The sequence below is a fragment of the Suncus etruscus genome, chromosome X (genome assembly GCF_024139225.1).
Source record: "Suncus etruscus isolate mSunEtr1 chromosome X, mSunEtr1.pri.cur, whole genome shotgun sequence".
Taxonomy (NCBI): Eukaryota; Metazoa; Chordata; class Mammalia; order Eulipotyphla; family Soricidae; genus Suncus; species Suncus etruscus.
In genome coordinates, this window is record NC_064868.1 from 54,020,639 (window position 1) to 54,031,897 (window position 11,259).

The 11,259-nt window shown below is 45.7% G+C and overlaps 1 protein-coding gene across 4 annotated transcripts; it reads right to left on the reverse strand.

The window, feature by feature from the left end:
* Positions 1-543: 543 nt before the first annotated feature.
* On the reverse strand, positions 544-4,374 carry RBM3 (RNA binding motif protein 3). Of its 4 annotated transcripts, none has more exons than XM_049767371.1 (8): positions 4,282-4,363; positions 3,963-4,183; positions 3,580-3,699; positions 3,268-3,374; positions 2,559-2,664; positions 2,372-2,465; positions 1,455-1,536; positions 544-1,117 (listed from the first exon to the last, which is right to left on the reverse strand). In XM_049767371.1, the coding sequence occupies exons 3-7, from the start codon at positions 3,680-3,682 to the stop codon at positions 1,476-1,478; spliced, it is 471 nt and encodes a 156-aa protein (XP_049623328.1). In that variant the 5' UTR covers positions 3,683-3,699; positions 3,963-4,183; positions 4,282-4,363; the 3' UTR covers positions 544-1,117; positions 1,455-1,475. The 4 variants fall into 4 exon arrangements, with proteins under 4 accessions (XP_049623328.1, XP_049623329.1, XP_049623331.1 ...); XM_049767372.1 differs by having other exon boundaries at positions 3,942-4,183; XM_049767374.1 differs by having other exon boundaries at positions 3,942-4,165; positions 4,282-4,336.
* Positions 4,375-11,259: the final 6,885 nt, after the last annotated feature.

Sequence of the window (11,259 nt, forward strand, 5' to 3'; positions counted from 1 at the left end):
ATTTATGACAATAGGCTTTATTGCCCACCAGAGGTTTACATTCTATAAGGTCTCCACCTGATAATACTCAAGCATACCTTAGCCAGGGAAATTCAAACATCTAACAGTCTGAACCACATGCTGATACTGATCAAGACAATGCACTCAGGAAACTGCATTTCTTTTTTTGTTTTTGGGCCACACCCATTGACACTCATGGGTTACTCCTTGTTATGTGCTCAGAAATCACTCCTGGCTTGGGGGACTATATAGGACACCGGGGGGATCAAACCACTGTTTGTCCTATGCTAGCACATACAAGGCAGATGCCTTACCGATTGCATCACTGCTCTGGTCCCAGGAAACTGCACTTCTGTCATAGGGGCTTTGACCTTAATTTACCCTATTCTACCCTCTCAGGCCTCATGTAGTCCCACTGAAACCAACCCAAACTTTGCACAGCCCATGTCCACCAACCTACTAAGAAACTTTTCTGAAAGCCTTCCTCTTCCTGGGTCTATTTTGGTTCACAAACTAGGTTAAGAAAAGCACTACAGATTGTGATTTATTTTCAAGTTTCAACTTTTTAATCAACTCTTCAAAGGACACCTTAAGGGCTACATGAACACAACAGAATATTTTTCTTCCAGTATTTAAAAAATGACATTCACAAATATTTTTAAGAAACTTTTCTATATAATCTGGGTGGTGAGCTTGAGAAAATAAGCCTCAAGTAATTGTTCTTGATGGAGACTTCTTGCAGTTACATTTGGAAATTGCTTCCTTAGTTTAAGGATCATGTGTAAGTTTTATAAAAGTCTGTAAATGCACCTTATTGTTAAAAATTATCTGGCCAATTTTTGGCCAGAACTGATAATCCTGAGTCCAAGCCAGCAAAAAGAAAAATTACCCAGACTCTTAAAATGTCCCAAAATTTTTAAGTCTGCAATGGGAGAAATTGTTTAAAAATGTGGAGCTTTCCATAAGTAAAAGGTCTTTAACAAGCTACCTTGGGAGCTCAATTCAAAAATGTAAGTTGACATACTAAAACAGTTGTTTCAGTGCAGCTCCAAAAATCTTTATAAATACAGCCATTTGAGAGGATGGTCCTGGATCAGAAGTTTTATTCCTTGTGTATCTGAGAACAGTAAGAAACAGAACAATTGTGATGTTGGGACGGAAAAGATTAACATGCTTACCACCCAGGGTTGACAGATGCTGAGAACTGAGCAACAGGGGCACCCCTTCACCTCCTCCATAAGTAAGTAAAGATTACAGCAAAGATTGGTTTCCACACACCCCACCCTTCGTTACTCCTCCCAAGGCTGCCTAGCAGATAGGCAACTGGAAGAGAGGTATAGGAATGACGATAGCAAGCAGGCAGACCAGGTATATTCAAGTAGGAGTAAAGAATGGGAGAACCTGACAAGACCAGGGACAGATCTGCTCATTATCTGCAATCACGTCTCACCTACCTTAGGTGTGTATGCTTCATCTCAGTTGTCATAATTGTCTCTGTAATTTCCTCCTGAGTAGCGGTCATAACCACCCTGGCTTCTGGGGGAAAAAACTGTGTTACATAACCCTTCCCATCCCCCAACATTAAAAATCATTTTTTTTTGCTTTTAGGCCACACTTTGTGACACTCAGGGGTTACTCCTGGCTATGCGCTTAGAAATCGCTCCTGGATTCTGAGATCATATGGGATGCCGGGGATGGAACCCAGGTCCATCCTGGGGCAGCCGGGTGCAAGACAAATGCGCTACTGCTGCGCTATTGCTCCAGCCCCACATTGAAAATCTTATTTACATTGCCTATGTCGGTTTGTAAACACAATGTAAACTTTCAAAAGATATGTCAGGCTTAGTATGAGTGTACATAAACCAATTTACACACATCATAGGTCAACCGTGTTAAACATGTCACTGAAAGTATCATGATCTTGGTAAATCATGGTATTATAATAGAAATTAGAAAAATAAACAGTACAAAGCACACATGCAGACTCTACTGTATGCAGCAACTACGTGATCTGAAGATTAAATGTATATAACTAAAAACTGAGTTTCAGTACAATCCCAAAATAGCACACAAGAGGCCAGATAATATAGCAGGTGTGTGTGTGTGTGTGTGTGTGTGTATATATATATAGGATTTGCCTTGAATGCGCCTGACCCACGGTTCAATCCCGAGCACCTCATACAGTCCCCTGAAAAGTGCCAAGAGAATAATCTCTAAGTGCAGAGCCAGGAATAACCAGGCATTACTGAGTGTGACCCCCATAAAACAAACAAAAAGGCATACATAATTAACAGCCAGATAAACATGAAGATGCAAAAAATTAAGACTTCAAAGAAGGAAGCCTAAGTACCTCAACCTCTTTGCTACCCACCTGCCACCATAGTCTCTGGACCTTCCATAGCCATAGCCATATCCTCCGGGACGACTGTCGTACCTGCCACTCCCGTAGCTCTGGTCCCCACCACCTATAGCAGATAGTTAAATGAGTTATCTAGAAATACAATTATCAGGCAGGTCTCTTTTGTACCTCATGATTCAACTTACCATACTCTACTTACCTCTGGAGTAGCTGCGACCACGCCCATGGGCCCCAAAGGCACCCCCTCGGGTTCCCCTGGCAGACTTGCCTGCGTGGTCCACACGAATCTGGCGACCATCCAGAGACTAGGTGTGAAGAAACAAGTAAGTACTGGTGTTGAGGTACAGTAGTGGTAAGAAAAGAATGGGCAGGGCAGTGGGCAAAAGGGTCCAGAAACTTCTGTGGGCACCAATTTCTGGGTGCCGTTCCAGAGCAAGCTCCTTTGAGAGCTTTGTATTCCCACAGTGACCTGATTCCACCGTGTTTCCCCTGCCACTACTTACATCTTGACTGAACTCAGGCTGAGTTCTCCTCCCCACTCCTCTAAAGCTGCCCGACTATTAGGGCTAGACACCTCTCTTGGTTTGAGGCTTCAGAGTCCATCCCAGAAGACTCACGAGGTCCTCTCCGGGCCAGGCCCACAGGTCTGCAGACTCTACTACCTAAGCCCAGGGCAGGTCAACCATCCACAGGTGGCTTCTCGGCCTCATGCAGGACCAGTCGTCGCCTCCCAGACAGCCCGGCTCTGTCTGCCGCTGCCCTCCACCCCCTAGAACAGAAGGCAGTCACGCTCCTGTGAGTGGGCACTGTGGGGCTGGTGGCCACGTTGGCCCTAGCAGGCATAGGGAAAAATAATGGTGGCAGTGACAGGTGCGGTCAAGGGCCCCTATGCAGGTAGGAAGCCTCACCTCTCCATTCATGGCACGCATAGCATCTGAGGCATGTTCGGGATTGGTGAAGGTGATAAAGCCAAAACCCCGGGAACGCTGAGTCTCCCGGTCCTTGACTACGACCACTGGGGAACGAGAAGGTGAGTGCTAGGAGGGTTTGTCAGTAGAAAATGGAACTCTCCATCATTCATGACAATAAAGGTTAAGTCATTCTGCTGTGCCCAAGTTTATGATTTCGACTTGGGAACAAAAGGATGGAGTCGGGTGGGACATCCCGATCTTTCTCAAAATTGTTGGGAGTATCAGGCATCACCCTTTCCCAGATCTTACCCTCAGAGATGGGTCCAAAGCTGCTGAAATGGTCTTCCAGCGCTTGCTCATCGGTGTTAAAGTTGAGCCCTCCCACGAAGAGCTTCCCTTCTTCAGAGGACATGGCGGTGACTTCAAGTCCTAGGGATAGAGTATGAATGAGGGTGGGGGATAGCGGTAGGTGAAAAGAAAATAAGCGACGGCCCACAAAAAAATTAGGCAACGGGGGAGGGACGAAAACACACGAGACACAAAAACCGAACTAAGGAGGCCGAGCAAGCGGGCAAAAAAGGAGTCTGCAGGGACAGCTCCACGCGGTAGCCATGGGGGGCGCTTTAGCGCATGCTCACAACATCACTACCGCCACACCCGTCATTTTCTACCATTGCGCAGGCCCAGAAAACCTTTGCGTTTCCGCGGTGCCCGCAGAGTAAGATGGCGGCGGTCACGTGGGGAAGGGGGGGAAGGGTGGCCCTTCAGTCTTGGCTGTGGGTAAGGTCGCCACCGACGCCGCCTGCCCCTCCCAGCGGTCCTCGCAGTCGAACAGAGCACCAGGCAGCCTTCCCCCAAAGGGAATGTTTCGCCTCCAAGTGTGCGACCGGCCCGCCTCGGAGAAGCCCAAAGCCTACAAGTCAGAATCCGCTACTTGGGAAGCAAACTCTGCCGCCCATCAGGGAGGCGAGGAGGGCCGCTGGCCTGGTAGGACACCAGCAGCTGGCTTACCTGGAAATGCAGAACGGAAGATGCTGCAAAGACACACGCGGCCGAGAAGCAGAAAGAGTGGGGCGTCTCGCGCGCGGGAAGACGCTTGATAAAGCAGACGTAGAAGCCGTCACCGCGCGTCCCTGCCGACGTGAGCGCTCATTGGCTCAGGCCAGCAGGAGGCGTGTTGGGCGGAGCCGAGGGAGCAAGGTGATCAGCACGCTTCCGGGAATGGTGGCGGCCTTTGTCTGATTGGTGCACCCGTATATCAGTATTCCTCTACTAATCCAGCCATCTTCATCCCTGCTCCACACGAATTTAGTCTCGCCCCCGTCCCTTTCTAGCAGTGCTCTTATGCTCCGTATCCTTATGGGTTTCCCGCACTCGTTTAGATAGTCTCAAGATAGCACTTAGCTTCCTCTAGGTTCCTGAGAACATCCTTATCTTCCGAAGATAACGGACTTTACATCCCTCTACAGTTCGGATGGTATTTTGGGGTCATTTTTTGTGGGAAGTGACTACAGCAATCAGTGTGCACGGGTTACTCCTGGCTCTGGCACCCCCGGAATCACTTTGGGCGGGACCATGTGGGATACTAACAGTCAAACCAACTAGGGTCAGCTAAGTGCAAGACAAGCGCTCTAATTCTGTACTATCACTCCAGCCCCGACAGCTGGATATTTTATCCTCTCCCATTCCTGAGGTTATCATCCTTCAGGATTTATTTTGCCACACCTAGGTGTGCTAAGGGCTTACTCCTGGCTGTGAGCTCAGGATCATTCATATTAGGCCTCAGGTCCTTATGTCCTGCCAGGAATCGAATCTAGGTCATTGCCCCTATGGAAGACAAGTACATTACATGCTGTACCCACTCCTCCACAGCCTTCTACACCAAACACTCTGTTTTCTCAGTATCTGATCCTGATGTCTCTCTCTCTCTTCTCAGTATCTGATCCTGACGTGTCTCTCTCTGTCTCTCTGTCTCACCTGGCTTTGCATTCATGGATCACTCCTGATGGTCCTCTAGAATTCTTGCAGTGCCAGGAACTCCTTGTCATTTCTTTTTATTTATTTATTTACTTATTTTTGGTTTTGGGACCACACCCGGCAGCACTCAGGGGTTACTCCTGGCTCCACACTCAAAAATCACTCCTGGCAAGCTCGGGGAGCCATATGGGATGCCAAGAATTGAACCCAGGTCCATTCCGGGTCAGCTGCATTCAAGGCAAATGCTCTATCGCTGTGCTATCTATCCAGCCCCTCATTTCTTTTTTCTTTTCTTTTTTTTCTTTTTCTTTTTTTCTGGTATTTCAGGCCACACCTGTTTGATGCTCAGGGGTTACTCCTGGCTAAGTGCTCAGAAATCACCCCTGGCTTGGGGGGACCATATGGGACGCCGGGGGATCGAACCACGGTCTTTCCTTGGTTAGCGCTTGCAAGGCAGACACCTTACCTCTAGCGCCACCTCGCCAGCCCCTCTTTTTTTTCCTTTATCTTTATTTAAACACCGTGATTACAAACATGATTATAGTTGTATGATTACAGTCATGTAAAGAGCACCCCCCTTCACCGGTGCAACAATTCCACCACCACTTTTTTCTTTTCTTTTCTTCTTTCTTTCTTTCTTTCTTTCTTTCTTTCTTTCTTTCTTTCTTTCTTTCTTTCTTTCTTTCTTTCGTTCTCTCTCTTTTTTTTTTTTTTTGCTTTTTGGGTCGCTCCTGGCAGGCTCGGGGGACCATATGGGATGTTGGGATTCGAACCACTGTCCTTTTGCATGAATGGCAAATGCTTTACCTCCATGCTATCTCTCTGGCCCCATTTTCTTTTTATTTATTTATTTATTTATTTATTTATTTATTTATTTATTTATTTATTTGGTTTTTGGGTCACACCCAGCAGCCCTCAGGGGTTACTCCTGGCTCCAGGCTCAGAAATCGCTCCTGGCAGACTCAGGGACCATATGGGATGCTGGGATTCGAATCAATGACCTTCTGCATGAAAGGCAAACGCTATCTCTCCGGCCCCTTTTTTAATTTGAGTTTTAGGTTGCAATATTTCATCACCAATCCCTCCGCCACCAGTGAAGCTTCCCTTAGGGAAAGCTTGGGGGACCATATGGGACGCTGGGGATCAAACCAGGTCTGTCTTGGGTCAGCTGCGTGCAAGGCAAATGCCCTACCACTGTGTTGTTGCTCCAGCCCTCCTTCCCCATTTTTTGATGGGGTCCTTGTCATTTCTGAGTAGCTTTCATCTATATCTGGCAACCAGTGGAAACTAATCTCTTGATTTCTCTACCAGTAGACTGCCTGAATTGTATTCTACAAAACAAGATGTGCAGATTTACAAAAGGAGTGATTCTCATGGGACCAAAGAGATAGGACAGCAGCAGGCAGGGCTCTTTCCTTGAGTCAACACAGGTTCAATCCTCAAAACTCCATATAGTCCCCTAAAGTAGTGATCTCTGAGCTCAAAGCCAGGAATAAGCCCTAAGCACAGCTGGATATGGCTCCCCTTCCTCCAAAATATAAACAAAGTGATTCTCAACCCACAAAACAATTTTGGTACTAAGACAGAATAAACAGAATCATTGATTCACAGAAAGGACTTCCATAGAACGGATTTAATAAATTTAGATTTGGATAATATATATAGCTCAGGAATATAACTCAGGAATCGGAGCAATAGCACAGCAGATAGGGTGTTTGTACATGACCAATCCGGGTTCAATCCCTGACATTCCTTATGGTCCCCTGAGCCCACCAAGAGAGGTTCCTGAGTCCAGAACTAGGAGTAACCCCTGATCACTGCTGGGTGTAGCCACCACATCCCCCCAAAATAGAGAACTTCAGTTAGATCCCAGAAATTCTGGTTGCACGAGCACCACCAGAAGTAATCCAAACAGGGAACAAGAAGCACTGAGACATGGCTAATTTCTGGAGCAGTACCAGGTGTAGCTCAAGCTAAAAAGAATGGATTTGTCCATCCCAAACTAGCTTTGTTACTTTCAGAGTACGGTATGTTACGTGTCCACAAAATAGACTTATTTGACTTTTGTCTTCTATACCCAGAATGACCTGAATAGATTTTTTGTCCATACATACATGCTGGTCTTAGAATACCCTTCAGAGAACCTGAGCCCCTATTCAGAAAAGGTCTTTATTTGGATCTCAAAATGTCTGGTATCTACTCTTGACCCTAAGTTTAGAGATGGAACAGGAAAGAAATCAAGAAGGAAAGGAGGGGCCGGAGAGATAGCATGGAGGTAAGGCATTTGCCTTGCATGCAGAAGGATGGTGGTTCGAATCCTGGCATCCCATATGGTCCCCCGAACCAGTCAGAAGCAATTTTTGAGTGCAGAGCCAGGAGGAAGCCCTGAGTGCTGCCGGGTATGACCCAAAAACAAAAACAAAAAAAAAAAAAGAAGGAAAGAAAGCATATGAGAGGGAAATAATGAGAGAATAGAAGGTAGGAGCTTCCATTATATTGGTAATATGGAAAGAGTGGTATAGCTATAAATCCAAAACACAGACTTAACAGCAGTGAAAACATGGGATATAAACTGCAACCACTGAACTTTGTAATGTCCCTGTCAAGGTTGCAGTCAGGCAGGGAGTTGGGCAGTAGGGTGAGATGAAGGACGGTGGACTATGAGAACACTAGTGATGGGAGTTTATACTGGTAGTGGGATTGTTGCTGAACTAATATATGATTAAAACTTAACTATCAATAAGGGCTGGAGTGGTGGCGCAAGCGGTAGGGTGCCTTGCAACATGCTAATCTAGGATGGACCACGGTTCCCCTGGCATCCCATATGGCCCCGCAAGCCTGCCAGGAGCAATTTCTGAGCGCATAGCCAGGAGTAACCCCTGAGCATCACCAGGTGTGGCCCAAAGAACAAAACAAAAAAAAAAAACAAAACAAAAAACAAAACACTTTAACTATCAATAACTTTATAAATCACAGTTCTTTGACTAAATGTAAAAAAAAGTCTGGGCTGGGGCCATATATCAGCCAATTCAGGTTCAATTTCTGGCATCCTGTTGGTCTTCAAGCACCACCAGAAGGGGATGCATCTCCTCACCCCCAAAACCCACACATACAAGATCTGGGACCTGGAGTGATAATGCACTGACTGAGTGGAGAACTTGACTTGCATGCGACTGACCTAGATTCAGTCTCTGGAGCCCTACATGATCCCTCAAACCTGTCAGGAATGATCCCTGTGTACCCTAAGCACTGCTGGCAGTGTCCTCCAAACAAAAAATAATCAGTTAAAAATATAAAATTAGGCCAAAACATGTGTGAGGTTTGGGGTTTGATCTCTGTCACTATAAAAACAGAAAACAAAGAAAAATATCAAATAGGGCTAGAGCTGGGGCTGGAGAGATAGCATGGAGGTAGGGTGTTTGCCTTGCATGCAGAAGGATGGTGGTTCAAATCTGGCATCCCATATGGTCCCCCAAGCTTGCCAGGAGCAATTTCTGAGCATAGAGCGCTGCCAGGTGTGACCCAAAACAAACAAACAAACAAAAAATAGGACCAGAGCAATACAGTGGGTAAGGCAGTTGCTTTGCATATAGCTGACCCAGGTTCCTGGAAGCATAGTCATGGATAACCCCTGAACATCACTGGATGTGGCTCAAAAACAACCAAAAATATTTTTTTTGGTTTTTAGGCCACACCCGGCTATGCTCAGGGGTTACTTCTGGCTAGCTGCTCAGAAATAGCTCCTTGGCAGGCACGGGGGACCATATGGGATGCCGGTATTCAAACCAACCACCTTAGGTCCTGGGTTGGCTGCTTGCAAGGCAAACGCCACTGTGCTATCTCTCTGCCCCCCCCCCATTTTTAATATCATATCTGGTGCTGAAATTTGGCAAATATTTTTTGTTTTGTTTTGGGTGTTACACTCAGCAGTGCTGAGCACCTATACTGACTAAATCATCAGTGGTGCTCTTGGCAATACTGGAGGACCATGAAATGCTTAGGAGTCAACTTGAGCTTACTGCATGGAAAGGATGCTCTCAACCAATCAAGGTACTTCCATAGTCCTTACTTTTTTTTTTTTTTTTTGGTTTTGGGGCCACACCCAGTGATGCTCAGGGATTACTCCTGGCTTTGCACTCAGGAATCCCTCCTGGCTTGGGGGACCATATGGGACTCCGGGGTATCGAATCGCAGTTCCTCCTAGGTCAGCTACGTGCAAGGCAAACACCCTACCGCTGAGCCACCGCTCTGCCCTCCCCCATTTTAGTTTAGTTTTTGTGCTTAGAACACATTGCTGTCTCTTCTCTTCACTGGAGAAATGCTCTTGAAACTAGTTGAGGGTTCATATACGGTGCCAGGAATCAAACACAGGCTATCTATGTGCAAGGCAAGCACCCTGCCATTTGTACTTTTGCTTTAGTTTAAACTGAATTTTTCTTTGATTTTTGGGCCGCATTTGGCTCTGCACTCAGGAATTACTCCTGGTGGTGCTCGGGAAACCATATGGGATGCCAGCGATCTAACTGCATACAAGGCAAACAAATATTACATATTTTGCTTTTTGGGCCACACCCAGTGATGCTCAGAGGTTACTCTTGGCTATGTGCTCAGACATCACTCCTGGCTTAGGGGACCTTATAGGACACTGAGGGATTGAACTGCGGTCTATCCTAGGTTAGCACATACAAGGCAAATGCCCTACTGCTTGCTCCCCCACTCCAGCCCCACAAAATGTATTTTTGGTTTTATTTTTTAGGGGGCCATACCTGGCAGTATAATTCTAATCTTTCTCTAAATTATTTATTTATTGCTTTTAAGACCACACCTGGAGGTGCTCAGGGCTTACTTCTGGTTCTGTGTTCAGGGATTACTCCTGGCTAGGCTTGGGCGGTCATATAATCAAGGCCAGGGATTGAACCCATGTCCTCTGAATGTAAGAAAAGCACTTTACTTCCTCATTGTACTTTTTCATTTTCTTTTATTATTTTTACTTAATTTATTTAAAGAACATGCATCACAAAGTTGACCATAATGCATTTGTTTCCAAATAGTGAAGCAAAGCTATTTTATAAAAGAATATAAATAAAAAAAGAAAAAGAAAAAAGGAAGAGAAGTTTTTTAAACAGGGGGCAGAATATTAAAAAAAAGTGGGTAGAGCACTTGCCTTGCATTTGGCTGACCTATGTTCGATCTCCGGAATCCCACCAGGATTCCCACACCCACCAGAAATGACTCCTGATCACAAAGACAGGAATAAACTGAGCACTGCTGAGTGTGTCCCCTTAAAAAAAGTACAGTGACAAGGAAGGAAATGTGTGAAAATTGTTGTATTTATGTATGTCCAATGTATGTCATTGAGTCATTGGCAGAAGGTTTTGTAAGCCCTTGTTGGTAGCTGACTATTCTGTTAATTTGTTTCCAAACATTAAGTTACTTCACTACACATTGGCAACTAAATTGGTGTGTTCCTATGGGGATGACAGCATCAAATAAATTAAATTGTCCAGGAATTCAAAGTACTATTACTGATACTGCGGCCTTTGTGGGCATATTCTCAGCTGTCAGGTATCCTGGAAATAGTAGAATGTGGAGGTGGAGGTCCCGCATTCACTCCAAAAAAAGCCCTGGTGATCTAAGCCCAAATAGTGACATACCTGGAGTTTGGTCAGATTGGTGTATCTGCAGAGAATCATAGAGAAGTGGCGGAGCAGGGCCATAGGCAAAGAGATTATGATTGATGGATGCAGCAGTCATGGCTTTAGCAGAGCAGGGCTTGGCCTGCCCTCTGCTTCTGAGATTGCCATCTTTCACCTGCGTGGCTGGTGTACACATGATTTTTTACAGCTTGGTTTACATCTCCTTTGAGAAAAGAGTGAGTCTATAGAGCTGGACTGGTATGAACATGGCGATTGCGTTTGTTTTATTTTTGGACCACATCCAATAATTCTCAGGGGCTAATCCTGGGTTTGCACTCAGGACTTTCTTCTTGCAGTGCTTGGGTTCCAAATGGGA